The 24,590-nt window shown below is 39.9% G+C and overlaps 2 protein-coding genes across 5 annotated transcripts in view; one reads left to right on the top strand and one right to left on the bottom strand.

The window, feature by feature from the left end:
• Positions 1-24,211, top strand: part of clip1a (CAP-GLY domain containing linker protein 1a) — a 61,170-nt gene extending 36,959 nt beyond the window's left edge. For 3 of the 4 annotated variants that reach the window (XM_061902278.1, XM_061902263.1, XM_061902273.1), the window contains 16 exons: positions 24-140; positions 226-283; positions 388-471; positions 553-709; positions 801-966; positions 1,069-1,251; positions 1,999-4,398; positions 6,048-6,185; positions 6,257-6,363; positions 6,450-6,570; positions 6,658-6,710; positions 7,002-7,119; positions 11,980-12,109; positions 12,226-12,278; positions 16,115-16,236; positions 23,439-24,211. In XM_061902278.1, the coding sequence (XP_061758262.1) occupies positions 24-140; positions 226-283; positions 388-471; positions 553-709; positions 801-966; positions 1,069-1,251; positions 1,999-4,398; positions 6,048-6,185; positions 6,257-6,363; positions 6,450-6,570; positions 6,658-6,710; positions 7,002-7,119; positions 11,980-12,109; positions 12,226-12,278; positions 16,115-16,236; positions 23,439-23,667 (4,236 nt within the window). In that variant the 3' untranslated portion in view covers positions 23,668-24,211. The remainder of the gene's footprint in view (positions 1-23; positions 141-225; positions 284-387; positions 472-552; positions 710-800; positions 967-1,068; positions 1,252-1,998; positions 4,399-6,047; positions 6,186-6,256; positions 6,364-6,449; positions 6,571-6,657; positions 6,711-7,001; positions 7,120-11,979; positions 12,110-12,225; positions 12,279-16,114; positions 16,237-23,438) is intronic. The other variant, XM_061902268.1, reaches the window with a different exon arrangement.
• LOC133553998 (leucine-rich repeat-containing protein 43-like) overlaps positions 24,034-24,590 on the bottom strand; it is a 36,449-nt gene continuing 35,892 nt past the window's right edge. The window contains exons 12-13 of the mRNA XM_061902324.1: positions 24,202-24,340; positions 24,034-24,109 (exon numbers count right to left, since the gene is read on the bottom strand). Coding sequence (XP_061758308.1) covers positions 24,070-24,109; positions 24,202-24,340 — 179 coding nt within the window. The 3' untranslated portion in view covers positions 24,034-24,069. The remainder of the gene's footprint in view (positions 24,110-24,201; positions 24,341-24,590) is intronic.

Genomic DNA, 24,590 nt, shown 5'->3' with positions numbered 1-24,590 from the left:
TTAAAGTGTATAATGTGCTGCAGGTGAGTGAACTGAGCTCACTTTTGGCCGACAAAGAGAAAGAAATTCTCTCACTACAGCAACGTTTGGCCACTGCACAGCAGGAGAAGGATGGTGTGGAGCAACAGCTTGGAGGCTTGGTGAGCTTTCTAACTTTGTCATTAACCAACATATCAGTAGTAGGCTGGGAGAAAATATCACATGGAAAATGTCTTTTGTCCACAGAAACAGCAGTTGTCTGAAAGCACAGAGGAGCAGAGTAAATCTGCCAAAACTATGCAAGGTTAATTATCGCTTTTTGTTGATATATTTTCCCGACCTTCTTCCTAGTACCTTCTGTTTTACAAATTCCTCCAAAGTGTAAAATATACAATTCTTCACTGGCAGAAACCATTGAGCAGCTTAGCAAGAAGGAGGAGCAATGCACATCCTTGAGCACAGAATCAGATTCCCTCAGGAGTCAGCTTAATGGTGAGAACCACCGACGTCTTTTTGACTTTGAAGCAGAATAAACTTTGGGACCAACTTGCTTCCATGCTTGTCCACATACAGGACTAGAGAGGAAGCTGGTGGCTGCAGATGAGAAGCTGGAGCAGCTCACCAAGGACAAAAGCAAACTGGAGACTGACATTTCGGACATGATGAAGGCGTCCGGGGATAGTTCAGTGCAGCTGACCAAAATGAACGATGGTCTCCGACAAAAAGAAAGGTTCTAATTATTCTATCAGTAATGAAAGTAAATTGTTCTCAATGATTACTTATCCCTGTGTTCTTGTTCCCCCTCACCCCCCATTACTTAGGAGGCTAGAGGAGTTGCAGAGTCAACTTGCGGAGGAAAAGACAAGAGTGGTCGAGTTAAATGAGCAACATAAGCAGGCGCTTTCTCGCAAAGACCAAGACCTGCAAGAAACACGAGATACACTCAATTCTCAAATCACAAGTCTCCAGGCGAAGATTACAACCTTGGTTAGTAGTATATAGCACTCGATAAGGTCTATGTGTGATAAAGTCTTCAAAAGATGTCCTATTGGTGTATCCTTAGTCACGCGTTTCGTTTCTGTTCTCAAGGAGAAAACTGTGCAACAGGATGTCAGCCAAACTGAGGAGTTAAAGGCTTCTTGTGGGAAAGAAGTTAAGGTGCTGCAGGATCTGGTTGATCGCCTAGAGCAGGAGCTGTCCTCCGCCAAGGAAAAGAGCCAGGAGCTAGAGAAGGTGGTGTCTGAGCTGCTGCCATACAAAAAGCAGCTTCAGGTACGCACACACCCAAAGCAAAGGTTCATATGGTATTTTAATCCCATCTGTACCAACCTACTTCACATTTACCAGCATTATTTGATATGTCATAGTAATACTGTACGTCATTGTTAAGTAAATACTTCTGATAATGCATTTGAATATGCTGTTACTGTATATGATAAACTTAACAAAAATGTTAAAATTTTTGGAATTACATTTTATTGCCAGGTTTGTCTTGTATTGAAGTTGTGGTTTAAGTGAGTTCTAATAAATAGTAGATACTATGTTTAGTCACAAAACCCAATCAGTCACTGCTTTTTAAATGTATGCCTGCTAGCGTTGTTCTTCAACCATTTGAGCAGAACATTTTCACTTCGAATTTGATTAAAATATTTACTTCATGTAGAAGATTGAAGAACATTTAGAGTTAAACTGCATCAATAAGCTGGAAGTAGTGAACTTGTACATAGAGATATAATTCAAAATTTCTCTTACCAACACAGTGACCTTCTTTAATCAATGATTAGTCTTTAATTCTGCTTTTTACATTTCATTATTATTAAATGCTAAAGTGAAAATGTTTGACTTGATGGTTTTGGTGTTTTGCTGCGGTGTAATCTTTGAAATTTTTGAAAAAAAGCTTCTGCAGTTTAACCTTGCCATTTGCATTCAACCATATAAGCTTGGTTTGTTTTGGAGTCATCTTATATTTTCCCTCGGTTTGCATACATTTCCCTACTTTTTCACCTTCATTTCCCCCAGTGCCTTTCTGCTGAGCTTGACTCCTCCAAGCATGATGTTGAACACTTGTCCAAAAAACTGGAGAAGCAGACTCTAGATCTGGAACAGAAGTGTAAGGAAAGGGAGGATGTTTATGCTGAGAAAGGCAAACTGGAAAAAAAACTATCAGATGTGGAAAACAAGCTCCTCGCTCTGGAGCCTCGCCTGCGGGACCTTTCTGCCCAAAATGAGGAGCTGTTAGTGACCATAGCAACACTTTCACAGAGTAAAGAGGAATTACTTGACAGCAACAGGCATTCTGATCAAGAAATAACCTCTTTGAACAAGAAGGTGGAGGAGCTTATAAATTCTCTTCAGGAAGTACAGACTGACAACACAAACCTGAAGAAAGCTAATGGAACTCACCAGGCTGATATTGCAGAGCTCCAGAAACAGAATGAGAAGAAACTTCTGATTGAAGCTAAAAACAAGCAGCTGCTTGAGGACTATGAAAATGTCTGCAAAGAACGAAGCAGGCTTGAAGAAGAACTCAAGGAAAGCTGGTCTAAACTCACGTGTGAGAATGAAAGTCTCATTTTAGAAAGAGATGCTGCTAAAAATGCCAAAAATTCTCTTGATGCTAAGAATGCTGAGTTGCAGGCCAAACTGCAATCACTAAACTTGGAGAAAGAAGATCTGACAATGAAGATTAGCCAGCTGCAGGCCCTCACAGAGACCTTAACTAAAGAAAAGGACACCATGTCTTCTGAAATCAGTGATGCCACTCTGGATAGGAAGAACCTGGAGAGGATAAAGGAGGAGCTTGAAAATAAGCTCAGTCTCACCAAAAAAGACTTGGATGGTTCTGTCCATGAATGTGAAGACCTGAAGGCATCTAGACTTAGTCTCGTCCAGATGCTGGAAGAATTCAAGACCAACAGTCAGGTTACTGATTCCGAAAGGTTTCAGCTCATTCAGGAAAAGGCGGACTTACTCGCCGTCCAAAGAAAAGTATGCAAAGAGAAAGTAGAGCTTGTGAAAGAAATTGAAGAGCTAAAGGAAAAGCTCCAGGTGTCCGCTCAACAGCTGACTCAATCCAGTGACAAGCTGAACGAAGCATTGGTATCGTTTGAACAAGAAAGACAGCTGTTTTGCACGCAGAATTCCGAAAACGCTGAGGCTCTGCATGCTTTGAGAAAAGAGACACTGACTCTAGAGGCGGTGCTCGAGCAGCACAAAATGGACTATGATCGCCTGGCGGGCGAGAAGGGAGAGTTAGAAGGGCAGCACACAAAGGCCTTATCGGACATTAGTGTTCTTTCACTTGAACGCGATAAGCTAGCAAGCGATGTCCGAACAACAAAAGACCAGTTGGACAGCTGCTCCAGAGCTAATGCTGATCTTAGGCAAGTGGAGTCTCATTTGGAATTGACACTGCAGGAAACTAAATGCCAAAAAGAGGTAGCAGAGACCGAGTTGACCTCCTTGAGAAAGGAAAAGGCAGAACTCCAGAACCAGCTGAAGAAATGCTTTTCAGATATTGAGCTTCTCGAAAAGTCCAACGCTGATCTTGCTCAAGTGCACAGCAGGCTAGAAAAAAAATCTGAGAACTCGATAGCAGATCTCACAACATATTGCAAACAACTGCAGTCGTCACAGGTTGAAGCCGTTACAAAAATGGAGTTGCTGCAGACCGTCGAGAAAAATCTGCTCCAGGAGATCCAGGAGCTGAAAACACAGACTGCATCGTTGTCCGAGGCAAAGCGTCATCTTGAGGACCAGCTACAGGTGGAATGTAATGAACGTTCTAAAACCACATTTGACAAGGACGGTCTCTCTAAACAAGTAGAAAAGCTGCAAAACTCCTTGTCCAAACTTCAGAAGGACAATGAAGAAATTTCCTCTCAGCTCAAGAACAAAAGTGAGCAAAATGTGTCTTTAGTGGCAAAGATGGAAGATATGAAAGGGCAACTGAAGGAGCAAGAGCAAGAAGGTCACCAATTGTCTGAAGGTAAACAAGAGCTTTTATTAAAACTTGACCAGATGGATAAACAGATGACTGCCTTAATGACCGAGAAAGAGGACCTATTGTCAGGACTGCATCGGTTAAAGGAGGATATTTCTTCTCTACAATCTAGCCAAGAAAAATGGCTTGCAGAAAAGTCCCAAATTATTAGAGAGTTGGAGAAGTCTCAGGCAGGCCACAAGCAGCTGGAAGAGGACGTTAAGGTCTACCGAGCAGATAAGGCCGCATTGAAGAAGCAGTGTGAGGCAGTTAAGGCTCAACTTAGTGCTTCTGCCAGCGCCCGAGACGAGATCTCTTCCAGCACCGCTACTTTAGCAGCCGCAAAGGACACACTGAAAGCGGAGAGGGACGAGGCCGCCCAGCAGGTTGCACAGCTCCAGTCCCAACTGAAACATGCCGTTGCTAAGCAGCTCGAGGTATTCCTTCGGTAGTTCTGATAGTAGTCGCCACTGACACAAACACCTTCATGTTGCTGGGCCAATGACAGTGTCACTGCATGCTTGCTCCTTTCCCAGCTTTTTATTTGCATGTCATAATTTTCATCCTCCATTTACTAACCATACTTTGTGTCCAGCCTTTTTACCTTCACTCCTGTGGGCTTATAACGTGATCCAACCTGAAACGTATTGTGGGACTTTTGTTGGTGTTGACTCAATGAAAAGCTTTCCAAAGTCCTGTTCTGCATTGGTGACAAATCCTTACATTTTTACTTTTGACACCTAACAAAATCCAACACTCAAAATGTATCATTTACCAAATTTAGTACTTTTATAGGCACAGACAGAATTCCATTAGTACTACCGGGTATCTATTTACGTGAAATGAAATGATGCCATATTTCGTCACGTCCAGTTGCAGGAAACAACAACTCAAGCAGCACTCAGCATGGTTTCAGCCAAACTCCCTCTAACTAATGTTTTACGCCAATAAAGTGAGTGTGCTTGGTATAAAAATGCTCGAACATAAAGTAAAGCACCCCCCTTCCATGCACTGACTTGATGCTAATTTAAATTAGATTTGCCAGAGACAGGCGATTTTTACATGGCGATTTCAAGACCTCCAATTTTGGTAATGAAAACTACAACTAAGATGAATGTTACAATCAAACAGCAGGTGGGTAATAAGTACAATACTTGCAGTATAAACACTTTGTAGCTCACAACGTAATTCATTCAGCGCCATTGAAAAACCTAAATAAATAAATAGCCTATACAGTACTGCCATCTAATGTTTTGGAAGGGCAACTGTGAAAACCAGACTGAAGTTAAAGTAAAAGTACTCATGATTGTCACACACACACACTAGGTGTGGCGAAATTATTCTCTGCATTGACCCATCACCCTTGATCCCCCCCTAGGAGTGGAGGGGAGGAGTGAGCAGTGTAATAAGAAGACCGGATATACCAACTTGACAGCACAGTTAAGATAAAGTGCTAATTTTTAAATGTCACATTAAAAATAAACATTTTATTATCAAGCAATTAACAAACACAAAAGTACTGAAAATTGTTACCGTTTAGTATCTATCGGTTACCAGGATTTGGTAATGTCACGGTTCAAATGAGAATGATACCCATCCCTACCCATAGTTGGAGTAATTCTTCTTCTTAATATTGCAAACAGTGTCTGTGCCGGTTGCTCGCAAGTAGTGCACTCTATTTTGACTTCAACTTTTGCTTCAAGACGAGCCATTGGATGGAATTTTAGGTAATCAGGATTTCTACTTTTGATTGACACTGACAGAGATGTAATAATATGAGCAGTTATAACAGTTGTCGGGTGAGAAGCCTCCATCTATATCCGTTCTAAGGCCACAGGTTCTCTGTAAACGTTATTGTCCGTTATTCACACTAGATATTTCTGTTTGAAGAAATGTATCGCAGCATTCTATATCACTAATTTTATTCTTATAATATCAGCATGCTGTCAATTTAAGTGATAAAATGTTGTCTCTAATCAAACATTGTCTTAGCAATATCGTCCTAACATGACCTACTAATTATTAGTTAAGGTTTTCAAACATTAAAACCCAACAAGCGATTCTAAAATGTTCCAACTTGGTTTAGGCCTCTGAGGCTTCTGGTAAAACTGCTGAGGCTGTTGATCAACTCACTCAAGAGAGAGATGCACTGGTTCATGAGAAGAGTGAAGCCAAAGCTCTGCTGGAGGGACTTCACACATCTAAGCAGGACCTGAAAACACAGGTAATGCCGAAATGATGACTTAAGTGTCTTAAAAAACAGAAAACACATTTGTTCATGTGTTTCTGGTTTAGCTTGAAGTGCTGAAACAAGAAAGTTCTAAGTACCAGGAAGACCTAACTGCATCCAAAGAGCATCTTTGCACAGAGACACAGAAGACAAAGAGTCTGTCTCAGGAAATGTACGTGTGCCAACTGCCATTCACAGGCCACTGCATCAGTCTACTTTTTGTCTGTGTGCAATATTAACGTGTTTACTTGTATTTAGAGAGAAGCTTAAAGAAGTGCTTTCCACAAAGTCACAGTCCCTGCAGACGTTGCAAGATGAGAACAAGAAACTGACTCAGAACCTTCAGAACAATCAGCAGGACCACAGCGAACTTGGGAAGGTGGTACTTTTCACACTTCTATTATTCAACTTTAAGCATGTGAACATTGTCAATTTTATCATGACTGAACTTTGTATGTTTTTTCAGCTCAAGGATGAGTGTTCAAAACTCCAAACACAGTTGAAGGAGCTGGAGAAAAGGTGAGGGTTTTAAATCTCACCAATCATAATTTAAATTGACAGTTGCTAAGAAACAACGCTTAATGTATGTCAAATGCTTTTTTTTTTTTATACATATTCCTTTCAAAGCCTGCCAAGTTATGCCTTCAGGTTCTTCATTCGTCATCCTGTGGTCGTCATGACATGATAATAGCACGCATTTATCACTCAGGGTTCCAGAGAATTAGATACCTCCAATAAAAGCGCCATATGGTAATAACTCACTGTACGTTATAATCCTTTCTAAATTTGCATGATGTCCCTGTCTGACAGCGAGAGCACCTTAAAGAAGAAGATGGACAAGCAGAAGGCCGAGTCCCAGAAGTCCGCCCATAAAAACAGTGCCTTAATGTCAGAGAAGGAGGAGCAGATGGAGGCAATGAAGATTGAGGTGAGGCAAATTGAAGCATTTATGGCAAAGTCTGCCATGCATACATTATTTTCCCTTTCAGTTTTAGTTGGAGTTATTGGCATGTAGGGATGTATACTGTGAACCGGTATTTTTTGGTACCGGTACCTAATTGGGTCGATCCAGGAAGACCGTTAAGATTCTAGACCAGGCCTGGGCAATTATTTTGCCTCGGTAGGGGGCCACATTTAGAGAAAAAAATGTGTCTGGGGGCCGGTTTATCTATTTTTAGGGACACTAATACAAAACTTCACAATAACATCTGATTGAAGGCTAAAAACGTTATGACAGACCGCCTTAAAAAACGTAATCAAATATTATTTTTTTCTATGAAATATAAAACACTGAATAAAATAAGAATGTCACACCCCCTTTCGATCGACATATTTTACAATAAAGAGAAACGCAACAAAAATGCAACGAACAGTGAAATATGAACGTGAAGGGTACAAAATAAACCCACCTACAATCTGATATATCTGATATATCACTAAGCCTTAGAACTTTGTTGTGAAAAGTTCCTTCCTCGTCTGTGGAAACGCTTCCCGCCCACACTGCTTGGTGCCTTGTCTGAGCTGCTGTGACGTAGATTACCATAGTATAACCATAACTTTAATCTCGTTATATGCAAATGTAATGACAATAAAGTCCATTCTATTCTATTCTATTCTAACTAATTAGATTACCACAGTAACTAGTACATTACACATAAGCGCAGATTCCAACCATTGAAATACTTAGTATAGTTCAAGACTTAGTCATGAGAAAACATCACTGTACATCATAGCGGCAGCTACACTTTCCATCTTAAAGATCTATAAAAATTATTTGGGAATGTCCGGCTGGCCAGATTGAAAAGCTTAATTTGCCCAGGTCTGTCCTAGACTAATGATACTGCAGTCCGTATGTTTTTTTTTTTTTTATCCAGCTGACTGTCGTAATTATGATACACTGTCATATTCAGCCCAAGTGTCGCTACAATAGATGATTATCAACTTGGAAAAATCACAAAAAAGAAAACAACACCACACTAAAGTTTGTAACACAACAATTATACTTCCTAGTCCCCAAAGTCACGCCTGCTAATAAGCGTTAGTGTCAGAAGTGAATGGCACTTGACTCACAACCCGACTGTCCTCTATGCGATCCACTAATAACCCGCAAAGATTGAACATTTTAATTAATCACTGAGTCTTTTTATTTGTATGATACCCAGCCGACACACACACAAACATATGTTGGTTGCTGTCAGGTTGGTGTGCAATAGAAACACGAATAACAATTTGTATTATTACAAAATGAACACTCACCTAACACGCTAATTGATTTATATTATATATTTGACATGATATGTCAAAAGTCTGTGAATGAACATGAATACCACACATTAATATCCATCCATCCATTTTCTACCGCTTGTCCCTTTTGAGGTCGCGGGGGGTGCTGGAGCCTATCTCAGCTGCATTCGGGCAAAAGGCGGGGTACCCCCTGGACAAGTCGCTACCTCATTACAGGGTCAACATAGACAGACCATATTCACACTCACATTCACACACTAGGGCCAATTTAGTGTTGCCAATCAACCTATCCCCAGGTGCATGTCTTTGGAGGTGGGAGGAAGCCGGGGTACCCGGAGGGAACCCACGCAGTCACGGGGAGAACATGTAAACTACACACAGAAAGATCCCAAGCCCGGGATTGAACTCAGGACTACTCAGGACCTTCGTATTGTGAGGTACATGCACTAACCCCTGTTCTACAGTGCTGCCCTACATTAATATTATTTTACTTAATTTTTTTATTATTATTTTTAATGTTATAGGGACAAGCGGTAGTAAATTGGATGGATATACTGAGTGTCATTTTAATGAAGAGAAACACAGTGATGCATCTGTGTGGTCTTTATAAGATAATGACATAACAACTGCATTGCACCTTGCACATGTACACATTAGGCCCTTTCCACCAAAAGGTTCCTGGATCTGTAGGTTCCTGTAGAAGTGTGTGTGGTTTGTCTTTCCACTGCATTTCACGGTTCACTGTAATTTATACAAATCCGGATGAAGACTTTTGGAGGAGTGGTTTAGTATATCTCTACACTGATACCATGTAAATAAACAGACAATATTGGGTCACAGTTTTTTTTTACAAATAAATTAGGAAAAGAAAACACAAAACAATAATATACAAAACAAAAAAAGGGTGTACTGAATTGTTAATAAATAGTCAGGCTTTTGTCCACAATGTCCAACAGTCAAAAAATCGTCCTCTCAGTAAATGATGAATTCATAAAGGTCAGGCGTTCCTTTTGGTCCATTTCAGCTGTAAATAACAATATATAAATAGTAAATGTCAGTGTTTATCTCACACCGACAACATGAACACATCAGCTTAGCGTTAGCTTGTTAGCCTTAACCCGGCTGAACAGAAAGATTATGCTAACTACAAAAATGGAGTGCCACTGACTACTTTTACAATATTCAAATATGTAAATAGTTAATAATTATTGCCATGTACCTTGTGTACTGCCTCCTTTATTTCACATTTATCCAACGACGTCAGAGTAATAAACAGCTGAAATCATTGCTACGAGTCCAGCTTCATAAATACGTTTAAAATAGTCCGTCCACTTCTCGCAGCTTTGCGTATCAAAATGAAATTTGTAAAAATAATAAACATTAAACTGCATAGATATATTTTAAAGACTATTGCTGAGTAAAAAACACTGCAAGATAGATCCACTTATCAGTGTTCTTCAGCACACAGATGCTCCACCAAAGTTGCTGCAAGTCGAACGTTCCTTTTGTTCTTCTTTCTCTTCGTTGTAAAGTTTGTTGTAATATAGAAATACACAAGAAATAAGTCGTTCTCACATAATCTGAAATGGCGGTCATCTGTTTGAAAAATATGTTTTAGGAACGCCCCTAAAGGTGTTCAACCAATCAGCGCTTAACAGCACAGCCCGCCTCCGAACAGGTTTAGGGTAGTTTCGAAAAGTCCCACCTAACTAGGAGAAACTCCGAAATGTTCCTGAAGAATTAAATCTACCTAGGTAGTTTTTGGTGCAAACACAGGGGGAACTTTATGCAAGTGGGAAAGTTCCTGCGGTGGAAATTGCCCTATTGTTGTTTTAGACCTAAAAAGCAGGTGTTGATAATATACTTTTTGCTGTAAGATGTTACATCATGATGTTACTGGTGCACAACCGCTTGTGCTAATAAAAAATGTTCACATCTTTATTTACACTAATTACATATAGTACTGATAAGAGTACCGATAATTTCCGGTATCGATAAAATCCTAACGATATGCATCCCTATTGGCATGCAGGTTTTCCACAAGTGCTTGAAATGTATAAAATGCTTTGATTCTAATGTTGCATTCAAGGTTCACAGCATTGCAACAAAAAAATCCAGACACCGACACTGCTTACGTTTTGACATTTCATAACTGACAAAAGTCCCACTACTATTCCCCTAAATATGCATTATTTATGTGAAGTATACTAACATTATTACTACATTCTCATAACAAAAACACTTAACTGTCATAATATATAGTAATAAATAATAATAAAATGTATGTCAATTTTACCTTTATATTATATTTTCAGTGTGAGTCTTATTATTCTTACAAAAAATATTTAGGGTGGAAAGTGATGCACCAGGATACTTCAAAGGAGGTGCAGCTTGATAAAATAAACATAATATATAGAGATGTCAGATAATGGCTTTTTTTTGCCGATATCTGATATTCTGATATTGTCCAACTCTTAATTACCAATTCCGATATCAACCGTTACCAATATATTCAGTCGTGGAATTAACACATTATTATGCCTAATTTTGTTGCGATGCCCCCTGGATGCATTAAACAATGTTACAAGGTTTTCCAAAATAAATCAACTCAAGTATGGAAAAAAAATGCCAATATGGCACTGCCATATTTATTATTGAAGTCTCAAAGTGCATTGTTTTTTTCAACATGCCTCAAAAAAGCAGCTTGGAATTTGGGACATGCTCTCCCTGCGACAACATAAGGAGGTTGAGGTGGGCGGGGGTGTATATTGTAGCGTCCCGGAAGAGTTAGTGCTGCAAATGGTTTTGGGTATTTGTTCTGTTGTGTTTATGTTATTTTGTATTACGGTGCGGATGTTCTCCCGAAACGTGTTTTTCATTCTTGTTTGGTGTGGGTTCACGGTGTGGCGCATATTTTTAGCAGTTTTAAAGTTGTTTATACGGCCACCCTCAGTGTGACCTGTATGGCTGTTGTCCAAGTATGCTTTGCATTCACTTGCGTGTGTGAAAATCCGTAGATATTGTGTGATTGGTCCGGCACGCAAAGGCAGTGCCTTTAAGGTTTATTGGCGCTGTGTACTTCTCCCTACGTCCGTGTACCACTCCGTAAAGCGGCGTTTTAAAAAGTCATACATTTTACTTTTTGAAACCGATACCAATAATTTCCGATATTACATTTTAAAGCATATATCGGCAGTCCGATATCATCGGACATCTCTAATCCTATAATGTACTGCAGAAAATCTATAAAAATATGAAACTGTTTTATACCAATTTCTCCACTAGGTGAAGCCACTACACTAACTGATCAACATTTGAACTAAAAGGCATGAGAAACATCGCCAATATGTTTGCTGAGAAACGTGTTTATTTATGCATTGTTTACCAAAGTATATTGACATGTCATAGTATTAAATCACCTGAGTTTGCTTGAAATGGATCCTAAAAGTTCTCGGATTTTCCCAGGTGTCGGAACGCTGATCATAAACGTGTGTTGTCAGTCATGCGTTTGTTCCTGATCTACCAATGTGGTGTGTTCTTGCAGCTAGCCGCTTTGCGTGGCAAAAGTGCCTCGGCCAATACGTTGCAGGGAGTTATTGATGCCTTGGAGCAAGACAAGGCTCAGCTCAAGGAGCGCGTGGAAAGACTGGAACAGCAGCAAGCTGCCCCCTCAGGTTTTGTTTTACTTAGTTAAAAAAAATATATATATATATATACATATTATTATTATTAGGTGTGTCAGCAGTCTTTTCCACACAGTGACACATTTTAATTGTTCCCATGTTTGCAGGTGATGCAGTTTTGGACCAACTGAGAGAAGACAAGGACACTGCAGTGAGTCAGGTACACTGTCATTTTCATTGTGTGTTCTTACTGGATGGGTCATGGATTGTGTGCAAATTTGCTTCCCTTCCCTACCCTGCCCCATAAAGGTGTTTTTAATCAAGGTTTTTTTCAAATGTTCTATCACTTTTCATATTTGGAGGAACCATGACATGAGTTAAGTGTTGATTGTGACAGTATAATTTTTTAAAGAGGTTAAAATGGTTGGGGACAAACCAACACCGATCTCCTTTAGAATGTTATACTGTGTCATGAATAATCTGTGTTGTGTAGGTGGGTTCTAATCGGAACCTTTTATTTTTTTTTCCCTTCTCTTTAAATCCCAACGCTGTCCTCTGTCTCTGATGTTGCCAATGCTGCACCACCTACAGGCAGCGGTTTGTTGACGTTTCGCTTCACTCATGCATGCGTTTGTGTCACGGTCAACACATCTCACTTATTTGTCAACACTGGCCTCACCTGGGCGATAAATCAAATTTATTGATAAATACAATTTTTTTTTTGTTGCAGACCATTTAAAAAAAATAATAAAAAAATGAAAAAATCTATTTTTTTCTCCTCTTGCCACAGCATTTTTGTGAGCTTCCATAGCTTCCAATGTCCCCCTTACTTCCCTGGCAATGATTGACATGCCTAGCAAAGGAGAGCAAGGCATTTGTTCCAAAGAAAGGAATAGTTGTTGTCAGTGGTGACTGCATGCTGCAAAGTTTGTTAGAAAAAAAAAGACAGCAGCACAACAAACTTATTTCAGCATCTGATATCGAAGCGATAAGTCGAGTGCGGGGAATTCAACTCCTTACAAGGTGAACAAGACTGTAACAACAAACTCCCACTAAAAAGCAGCTTAATAATTTAAATAAGGTACGATGTAGCTAAAGATGTGATGCCCAAACATTGAAAAAGCGTGTTTTTATCCATTTACTAAACTATAGAGATGTTACATCTTATTGTTTGTAATTATTTTATTCATCCATCCATCCATTTTTCTACCGCTTATTCCCTTCAGGGTTGCAGGGGGCTCTGGAGCCTATTCAAGACAGGCGATTAAGTATTATCGATCTCAAAGTTGAAGTTGAATTATTTGCATCCAATGATATGCTACATTTTTGTTTACATAAGTCAATCAATCAATGTTTATTAATATAGCCTTAAAACACAAGCCACAACGACATCCTCAGTTCAGATCCCACATAAGGGCAAGGAAAAACTCACAACCCAGTGGAGACCGGATGCAATGGACGTCGAGTGGGTCTAACATAATATAGTGAAAGTCCAGTCCATAGTGGATCTAACATAATAGTGAGAGTCCAGTCCATAGTGGATCTAACATAATAGTGAGAGTCCAGTCCATAGTAGGGTCAGCAGAGGACCATCCCGAGCGGAGACAGGTCAGCAGCGCAGAAATAACACCAACCGATGCACAGGCGAGCGGTCCAACTTGGGTCCCGATTCTGGACAGCCAGCACTTCATCCATGGCCACCAGACCTGTGCCCCCCCTCCACAAGGGAGAGGAGGGCAGAGCAGAAAACAAAGGAAACGGCAGATCAACTGGTTTAAAAAGGGTTTATTTTAAGGCTAGAGTATACAAATGAGTTTTAAGATGGGACTTAAATGCTTCTACTGAGGTAGCATCTCTGTTACCGGGAGGCCATTCCAGAGTACTGGAGCCCCAATAGACGATTATTATTGATCCACATATGAGCAAAAGCATCACAGTATACATACCAGAATTAGCTACAACAGCTAAAATTAATTTTAGTTTTTAAAAAAATGTTTTCTAAAAAGTTCAATGTATCTGTTAAAAAAAAAATAATTTAATTTTGATAACTGTAATATGCAGTGTCATTTCATTCTACTAGTTTTTGATTATATAAAAGAAAAACTTGTTTTTATATCAAATCTGTCATTTGAATTCATTGGTTTTTCTAAAACTTAAGGGGAAAAAAATGGTTAATCATATTTTTTGGTGAAAAAAATCTGAGATTTGATCTTGATGCCGTTTCGCCCAGGCCAAGGCTGGAATGTTCCTCGTACTCACTTTAAAGCACTCATCTCTTTGTCACATGTCTGTTGTTCGTCACTGAAGCCTTCCTTGGTTATAATAAAGGGATGGGCATTTTATAACTGTAATATATACTGCTAAGCACTGTGGCAGCAACCAGCAGAGGGCGCCATTCATTTGGACTCTTGGCCTGCATGTTGCTCTTTAAAGGCCTACTGAAATTACATTTTCTTATTTAAATGGGGATAGCAGGTCCATTCTATGTGTCATACTTGATCATTTCGCGATATTGCCATATTTTTGCTGAAATTATTTAGTAGAGAACATCGACGATAAAGTTCGCAACTTTTGGTCGCTAATAAAAAAGCCTTGCCTTTACCGGAAGTAGCAGACGATGTGTGCGTGACGTCACGGGTTGTAGGGCCCCTCACATCCTCACATTGTTTATAATCATAGCCTCAAGCAGCAAGAGCTATTCGGACCGAGAAAGCGACGATTTCCCCATTAATTGGAGCGAGGATGAAAGATTTGTGGATGAGGAAAGTTAGACTGAAGCACACAAAAAGAAAAAGCGACTGGTCCGGGCGGCGGCAGTATGAGCGTTTCAGATGTAATTAAACACATTTACTAGGATAATTCTGGAAGATCCCTTATCTGCTTAATGTTTTAATAGTGTTTCAGTGAGATTGTAAAGTCACACCTCAAAGTCAGATGGCTGCGGTGAACGCCAGTGTCTCTCACAAAAGCCGAGGAGTCAAGCTCACAGCTGCCTTTTTTGACAGCTGTAGCAGGAGGTCCCATAATCCACTGTCTCTGGTAAGAGTCGACTTAATATCACAATTTTCCGAACCAAAAACTTGCAGGTTGATGTAGACAAACATGTTCGCTTGACCGCTCTGTGTTAAAGCTTCGCATTAAACAAAAAAACTGAGGCTGTGTCTCGGTTGCTGAAGGCAGCTGCAATCCACCGCTTTCGACCAACAGCATTCTAATTTGACGTCGCCATTATTAATTGAAAAAATTGCAAAAGATTCAGCAACACAGATGTCCAAATTACGGTGTAATTATGCGATGAAAAGAGACTACTTTTAGCCGCAAGTGGTGCTGGGCTAATATGTCCCCTCCAACCTGAGACGTCACAAACACACGTCATCATACGCGTCATCATTCCGCGACGTTTTCAACAAGAAACTCCGCGGGAAATTTAAAATCGCAATTTAGTAAACTAAAAAGGCCGTATTGGCATGCGTTGCAATGTTAAGATTTCATCATTGATATATAAACTATAAGACTGCGTGGTCGGTAATAGTTGGTTTGAGTAGGCCTTTAAAAAGTATATCGCACAAGCTTTCCTCAAATCTAAGCTTGTAACTGCAGCCAAATATAAAAAATAAGCTACATATTCAAATAAGAAGATTTAATCAAAATGCACTAATGTAAATAAAAACCAGGTATGTCTTATTTTTGGTGGGGATGGAAGTATATAAGTGTGCATAATTTTGTTCTTATCCTAATGTTCATTCTTCTCCACTCGCCTGCTTGCTCACAAACACTCAAACGCCACGATTCCTTTGGCTGTGTTGGAGCTCTGCACTTTGCTCACAGTGTTGTTGAAAGCTGACATACACTGAAATACTTTTTAAGTCTGCTCCTGCTAATTAGCACCGGTAGTTTCACAAGGTGCGTAACTCTAAAAACAATATCTAACAGCAATTTCTATTTATAGTTTTTATTTTTTCAAATGCCCATCCTTTATTTGGCTTTTCTTTTCTTAAAAAAATTGTTTAAAAAAACATTTTCCTGACTGTTCTGCATGTGTTTTCCTTCAAACAGATTGACTTCTTGAATTCAGTCATTGTTGACCTCCAGAAGAAAAATAAGGAGCAAAAGGAGAAGCTGGAGAAAATGGCCGCCGCTGCGCTCAACGGCAACAACGAGCTGGACAGCTATGGCGGGTAAGTCAAGTAACTTGGCGTAGCTCAGTGGTTGTCTCTTGTGTTATATTTACTGTATGTGATGTGAGAGCTGCTGGTCATGGCTTTCTTTGCACTCAGTGATTATTATGTAGCCTACTTTTCTATAAGTTCTCAGTAAACCATTGCACATTTTCCTGGTGTAAAATCTACACAGCAATATCTACTGCAGCCTTCTGCGATAACCATACGCATCACAACGTGTTATTTGGTGTATTAATAAGAGAACCATTTCAAAACTGGTTACAAAGGCTCCCATGCGGTGACATCTTGCATCATTTCCAGTTATTCCATTATTTTCTCAGGCTATTATTAATCTATGTACTCACCTCCTGTTACTACCTGCTTACTTTTTATAATGTGTCTATTTATACTTCTGGTCAAATGTAAGAAGCACTTCATTTTCTGTTCTTTGGATACTTTGCATTAGTTTTGGCTGACACTAAAAATGTGATTATCGATCCAATACCAAGTAGTTACAGGGCCAGTACTGGTCATACCAATGTTGATACTGATACTTCAAATTTTCACGATCACGGAGTAACAGTTTTAATCACAATTATGATGGCGGTGTAACAATATCAATTAAATATTTAAATTATTTCCTACTATTGAGTCTGATTTAAATCATTTGTTTTTTTACCCTGATTATTATTTCTAAACAATAACACAAAATATCGATATAACTAGAGGTGTCCGGTAATGGCTTTTTTGCCGATATCTGATATTGTCCAACTCTTAATTAGCGATTCCGATATCAACTGATACTGATATATACAGTTGTGGAATGAACACATTATTATGCCTAATTTTGTTGTGATGCCCCGCTGGATGCATTAAACAATGTAACAAGGGTTTCCAAAATATATCAACTCAAGTTATGGAAAAAAATGCCAACATAGCACTGCCATATTTATTATTGAAGTCACAAAGTGCATTATTTTTTTTAACATGCCTCAAAACAGCAGCTTGGAGTTTGGGACATGCTCTTCCCGAGAGAGCATGAGGAGGTTGAGGGGTTATATTTTAGCGTCCCGGAAGAGTTAATGCTGCAAATGGTTGTGGGTATTTGTTCTGTTGTGTTTTTGTTGTGTTACGGCGCGGATGTTCTCCCCAAATGTGTTTGTCATTCTTGTTTGGTGTGGGTTCACAGTGTGGCGCATATTTGTAACGGTGTTAAAGTTGACCGACCCCCCCAATCTCCCAAGTTCTGAGATCTCAAAGTTGGCAAGTATGGTGCTGCGTTGAGAGCGTCCTTGTCAAATTTGTAAAAAGCTCTATTGTCGGCCAAATTTGTGTCATAAATCGTCCATATCGCCCAAGTGTTGTTAATTAGTTTGAAGACTGCTGCCATGTAGCTGTAGGTTTATGTACCTACTCAGTGGCTCTATTGGTTAGAGTGTCCACCCTGAGATGGGTAGGTTGTGAGTTAAAACCCCGGCCGAGTCATACCAAAGACTATAAAAATGGGACCCATTACCTCCCTGCTTGGCAGTCAGCATCAAGGGTTGGAATTGGGGGTTAAATCACCAAAAATTATTCACGGGCTTTGCCACAGCTGCTGCTCACTGTTCCCCTCACCTCCCAGGGGGTGAACAAGGGGATGGGTCAAATGCAGAGGAAAAATTTCACACCTGGTGTGTGTGTGACAATCATTGGTACTTTAACGTAATACTGAAAGTCCCCCACCCACCCCACTTGTAAGAAGTACTGTTGTGTGAAGTCTTTGATAATAATTAGTAACCCAGTAGACCAGGGGTCGGGAACCTTTTCGGCTGAGAGCCATGAAAGCCAAATATTTTAAAATGTATTTCCGTGAGATCCATATAATATTTTTTATCACTGAATACAACTATGCTGCAAAAATTGAAATCTAAGTAAGATGAAATATCTCAAATAAGGGTGATATTTGCTTATTTTTTGTCTGATAAGATAATTCTTCTCACTAAGCAGATTTTATGTTAGTTTTTTACTTGTTTTAAGTGTTTTGGTCCTAAATGATCTTAGTAAGATATTACAAGTTATGAATAGAATCGGTGACAAAGGACAGCCTTGGCGTAGTCCAACCCTCACTGGAAATGTGTTCGACTTACTGCCGGCAATGCGGACCAAGCTCTGGCACTGATCGTACAAGGAGCGGACCGCCACAATAAGACAGTCTGATACCCCATACTCTCTGAGCACTCCCCACAAGACTTCCCGAGGGACACGGTCGAATGCCTTCTCCAAGTCCACAAAGCACATGTAGACTGGTTGGGCAAACTCCCATGCACCCTCAAGAACCCTGCCAAGAGTATAGAGCTGGTCCACAGTTCCACGACCAGGACGAAAACCACACTGTTCCTCCTGAATCCGAGGTTCGACTATCCGGCGTAGCCTCCTCTCCAGTACACCTGAATAAACCTTACCGGGAAGGCTGAGGAGTGTGATCCCATGATAGTTGGAACACACCCTCCGGTCCCCCTTCTTAAAGAGAGGAACCACCACCCCGGTCTGCCAATCCAGAGGTACAGCCCCCGATGTCCACGCGATGCTGCAGAGTCTTGTCAACCAAGACAGCCCCACAGCATCCAGAGCCTTAAGGAACTCCGGGCGGACCTCATCCACCCCTGGGGCCTTGCCACCGAGGAGCTTTTTAACTACCTCAGCGACCTCAGCCCCAGAAATAGGAGAGTCCACCACAGATTCCCCAGGCACTGCTTCCTCATAGGAAGATGTGTTGGTGGGGTTGAGGAGGTCTTCGAAGTATTCCCTCCTCCTATCCACAACATCCACAGTTGAGGTCAGCAGAACACCATCCGCACCATACACGGTGTTGTTAGTGCACTGCTTCCCCTTCCTGAGGCGGCGGACGGTGGTCCAGAATCGCTTCGATGCTGTCCGGCAGTCGTTTTCCATGGCTTCCCCGAACTCCTCCCATGTCCGAGTTTTTGCTTCCGCGACCGCTGAAGCTGTACACCGCTTGGCCTGTCGGTACCTGTCCACTGCCTCCGGAGTCCTATGAGCCAAAAGGACCCGATAGGACTCCTTCTACAGCTTGACGGCATCCCTCACATTTTCAAATGTTTGATTTTGTTTAGCTGTTATAAATCTTTTTTTTTTTTACTTGTTTTAAGTGTTTTGGTCCTAAATGATCTTAGCAAGATATTACAGCTTGTTGCTGAGATTTAATGACATATGTTGAGTAAAAAATGCTTGAAACTAGAATATCCACTTTTGCAAAGCTGTGTCATTAACACTCACATGTATAAAACTACTTTTTTTTTTAAGTAATATTTTCTTACTTCAAGCATGAAAAAAAAAAATCCTGATGCTGAGCGCATATCATTATGTCAAGATAATGGCACTAGCATTTAGTTAATTTAAGAATATTTTTCAACATATTGAGCAAAAAGGTCTATTTTTTCAACCAAGAAAAGTGCATTTGTTATTAGTGAGAATATACTTATTTTAAGGTATTTTTGGGTTCATTGAAGTTAGCTAATTTTACTTGTTTTGGAAATTCTTGACAAGCCAAATTTTCTTGCTCTATTGGCCGATACTTTTGCTTTTGTTTAAATAAAATAGCCATCTTTTTTATATATTTTTTTCTTGTTTTTGAACCCTGACTTTTTGCAGTGCAAATTCATGCATTTTTAAGTAAGACCAACATTTTTAGAGTATAGTAAGTTCTATACTCTTTTTAATAACATTGTTATTCTGAAGCTAACCAATAATAAATAAAATACTTATTACCATTAATGCAACTTCTTGAACAGGTGTGGTAGTGTTAGGTTCAAACACTGATGACATTTAATAATCAGACAAGAAGCAAGTAATCATACAGAGACAGATTTCAATTTAGCTCATGGGGAGACGCGTGTTTTGGGCTGTATTCTAGTTACAGATCCAAACTACGTTCTAAAAGTCAAGCCTGTGCATTTCCTTTTATTTATTTGGAAAGCCCTGTCATATCACTGAAGCTGTCGCTGAGAGAAGGGGGTAATCTTAACAATTCCATCTAGACACAATATATGATCATACAAAAAATGTAAATGTGTTGATGCTGGTGATATCGCCTTGTCTCTGCTCTGTCTGCGTCACGGCGGTGTTCGGCCTTGGCCATCAGCAGGCCGAGTCTGGACACAACACTGATTAAAAAACAACTGGCAATCTTTTGGAATACCAGCTTGCATAGATACAAAAATACCACTTCAGCACAATTGACAATAATTTATATCAATGGCCCTTAAGCATAAAGTTATGATGATAATATACAGGACTGTCTCAGAAAATGAGAATATTGTGATAAAGTCCTTTATTTTGTGTAATGCAACTAAAAACATGAAAATGTCATACATTCTGGATTGATTACACATCAACTGAAATATTACAAGCCTTTTATTATTTTAATATTGTTGATTATGGCATACAGCTTAAGAAAACTCAAAAATCCTATCTCAAAAAATTTGAATACTTCCTCAGACCAAGTAAAGAAAAAGATTTATAGCAGCAAAAAAAAAAAAATGTCAATTAATGCTCTCAGTACTTGGTTGGGAATCCTTTTGCACGGATTACTGCATCAATGCGGCATTGCATGGAGGCAATTGGCCTGTGGCATTGCTGAGGTGTTATGGATGCCCAGGATGCTTCAATAGCGGCCTTTGCATTATTGGGTCTGGTGTCTTTCAGCTTTTTCTTCACAATACCCCACAAATTCTCTATGGGGTTTAGGTCAGGAGAGTTGGCAGGCCAATCGAGGACAGTAATGCCATGGTCAGTACACCAGTTACTGCTGGTTTTGGTACTGTGAGCAGTTGCCAGATCATGCTGGAAAATTAAATCATCATCTCCATAGAGCTTTACAACAAATGGAAGCATGTACACAGTTGCATTGACTCTGGACTTGATGAAACACAGTGGACCAAAACCAGCAGCTGACATGGCTCCCCAAACCATTGCTGACTGAGGGAACTTCCGTTGTCTAAAGTTCAGGAGTGGCTTGACCATGGGAATATGGATATTGAAGTTTTATCTATTGAAAAGCTCTATGGAGATGATGATTTCATTTTCCAGCATGCCAAAACCACCAGTAACTGGTGTACTGGGCATCCATAACACCTCAGCAATGCCACAGGCCGATTGCCTCCATGCCACGCCGTATTGATCTAGTAATCCGTGCAAAAGGATTCCCAACCAAGTACTGAGTGCATTAATTGACATTTTCAAATGTTTGATTTTGTTTTGCTGTTATAAATCTTTTTTTTTTTACTTGGTCTGAGGAAATATTCAAAATTTTTTGAGATAGGAATTTTGAGTTTTCTTAAGCTGTATGCAATATTAAAATAACAAAAGGCTTGCAATATTTCAGGTGATGTATAATGAATCCAGAATGTATGACATTTTCATGTTTTTAGTTGCATTACAGAAAATAAAGGACTTTATCACAATATTCTAATTTTCTGAGACAGTCTTGTATACCATATTTTTCGGACTATAAGTCGCAATTTTTTTTCATAGTTTGGCCAGGAGTGCGACTTATACTCGGGAGCGACTTATGTGTGAAATTATTAACACATTACTGTAAAATATCAATATTATTTAGCTCATTCACGTAAGAGACTAGACGTATAAGATTTCATGAGATTTATCGATTAGGAGTGACAGATTGTTTGGTAAACGTATAGCATGTTCTATATGTTATAGTTATTTGAATGATTTTTACCATAATATGTTACGTTAACATACCAGGCACCTTCTCCGTTGGTTATTTATGTGTCATATAACGTACACTTATTCAGCCTGTTGTTCACTATTCTTTATTTATTTTAAATTGCCATTCAAATGTATATTTTTGGTGTTGGGTTTTATCAAATAAATTTGCAGTGCGACTTATGTTTTTTTCTTTCTTTATTATGCATTTTCGGCAGGTGCGTCTTATACTTCGGAGCGACTTATACTCCGAAAAATACGGTACATAATTATTCTAACAGGTAGAAAAACGGATGGATGGATTAAAACGTTATTTTTTTAACACTGATTACCAGTAGATTTTTATTTCATATTTTTAAATGTTTTTTTTATTTAGCCTTTATTTAATCAGGTAAAATCCCATTGAGATCAGAGATCTCTTTTCCAAGGGAGACCTGGCCAAGAGGGCAGCAGCAAAGTTACATTAAAAACAGTAAACAACACATAAAACATGAAATGTACAACATTAAAAGTTGCTCACATGACACACGTGCATACAGACAAGCTTTAAACTCATTTAATGTACAGTATTTTTCGGAGTATACGTCGCACCGGCCGAAAATGCATAATGAAGGAAAAAAACATATATACGTCGCACTGGAGTATAAGTCGCCTTTTTGGAGGAAATTTATTTGATAAAATCCAACACCAAGAATAGACATTTGAAAGGCAATTTAAAATAGTGAACAATAGGCTGAATAAGTGTACGTTATATGACGCATAAATAACCAACTGAGAAGGTGCCTGGTATGTTAACGACATTTTAAACAACTCTGCCAACCCCAAACGTATGCGCCGCTTCCTCTTGTCGTTTTCTGCTGCATATTTCACTACGTCCACCTTGTAATCTGCAGTACATGATTTCCTTTTCGGTGCCATTTTTGTTCAGCCCTTCTCAGTTTTTATAAGTTACCGCCAACGATGAAATGATCCATTTTAAAAGCCACGGCAGTAGCATATAGCAGTTAACATCCCATGACCTACAATGCACTTCTGCCATGACCCTCCCCCGCCGAATTCTTATTGGTTGACGTGTGTGTGACAATTGCTGACGATTGTGTGAGAAGATCGCTGACGTGTGTGTGACGATTGTTGTTAAGCCTGCCACTGGGCGCAGGTGGCATGGTGGGCTCCGTGTGTGTGACGATTGCTGACATTTTCTTTGTCTCTTCCGCGAATGAGATACACAATATTATTTGGTATTTTACGGTAATGTGTTAATATTTTCACACATAAGTCGCTCCGAAGTACAAGTCGCAACCCCGGCCTAACTATAAAAAAAAACTGCGACTTATAGTCAGAAAAATACGGTAACAAGGGCTTGAAGTTGAAGATTGGATTGTAGGTTATCCCAAGCCTTCGGTGCTGAAAACCTATATGCTTTCCTGCCCAGTTCACTTCTTACTTTGGGGACCACAAATTGCAGAACATTGATTGAACGATTGATGCCGCAGGGGGGACAAGGAGCCCGTGAAAAAGAAGCTGCCGCCACGACTCTTCTGCGACATCTGCGACTGCTTCGACCTGCACGACACCGAGGACTGTCCCACGCAGGAGCAGATGCCCGACTCGCCGCCGCACAGCTCCTACCACGGCAGCAAAGGCGACGAGCGACCGTATTGCAACACCTGCGAAATGTTTGGCCACTGGACCCACGCTTGCAACGATGACCAGACCTTCTAATGGCGCTCGCACAATCACTGCCTTCCTCCTTTTTCCCACCAATGCTGGATGACTGTTGGAGTGTTCAAAGAGTTGTATTTTAATCGGCCATGCGACCCCTTATTTAAATAAGTACGCCATCTTCGCACATCTCATGAAGCGATTGTCAGAGTTGACTTTATTGATCCATATCTTGATTGTTGTTTGCACAGCTTGTGGACAAATATCTATAAATATATATATATATATACAAATCAAAAGTCTATTTGTGGAATGACGCCGTGGAGTGTCGTTTTGATTGAAAATTGGCAAGCCATAGTTTATTTTTTTAATGCTGGGAAATACTTTTAAAGGTTTGATAACGTGCATGTAAAAGAGAGGAAGACACAAGGACATTTTGGCTTTATTAAAAACATTGAACACTTAAAAAAACACCTCACACGATCCTTGCGTCTTCTTGGTTCTGTGTGTGAGAAACACATGAATCATGTTTAGGTTTTTTTAGTAATAAAATGACGGTTTTGATGTCCATGGGAAGAAATGAATAAAAGTTACGTATTCAAAATCTTCCTAGCGTCTTTCCATCGACCCGGCTGTCTTCGTTCCGGAGGTAACAGCGGTGCCACTTCACACGTGTTGCGCCATTTCTTTAGTTCCACGCTCAGCTCCACCGTCACTGTGGTCGACTCCGCTCCTGTGTTGGTGTGTGGAGTCACAGTTGTCACTTTCTTTTCCTTTCACTGAATCACACACACACACACACACACACACCACCCACCCTCACTTGATATATATGACCACTATATTAGGAACCCAAGGGGTTGTGTGACAAGAACCCACCCATCCATCCATCCATTTTCCTACCGCTTGTCCCTCTCGGGATTTTGGGAGGTGCCTAAGCCTATCTCAGCTGCATTCGGGCGGAAGGCACGGTACACCCTGGA

Source organism: Nerophis ophidion, linkage group LG01 (assembly GCF_033978795.1).
Source record: "Nerophis ophidion isolate RoL-2023_Sa linkage group LG01, RoL_Noph_v1.0, whole genome shotgun sequence".
In the NCBI taxonomy this organism is placed as follows: Eukaryota; Metazoa; Chordata; class Actinopteri; order Syngnathiformes; family Syngnathidae; genus Nerophis; species Nerophis ophidion.
Note: the sequence above shows the minus strand (reverse complement) of the source record. Positions and strands in the feature narration are given on the sequence as shown.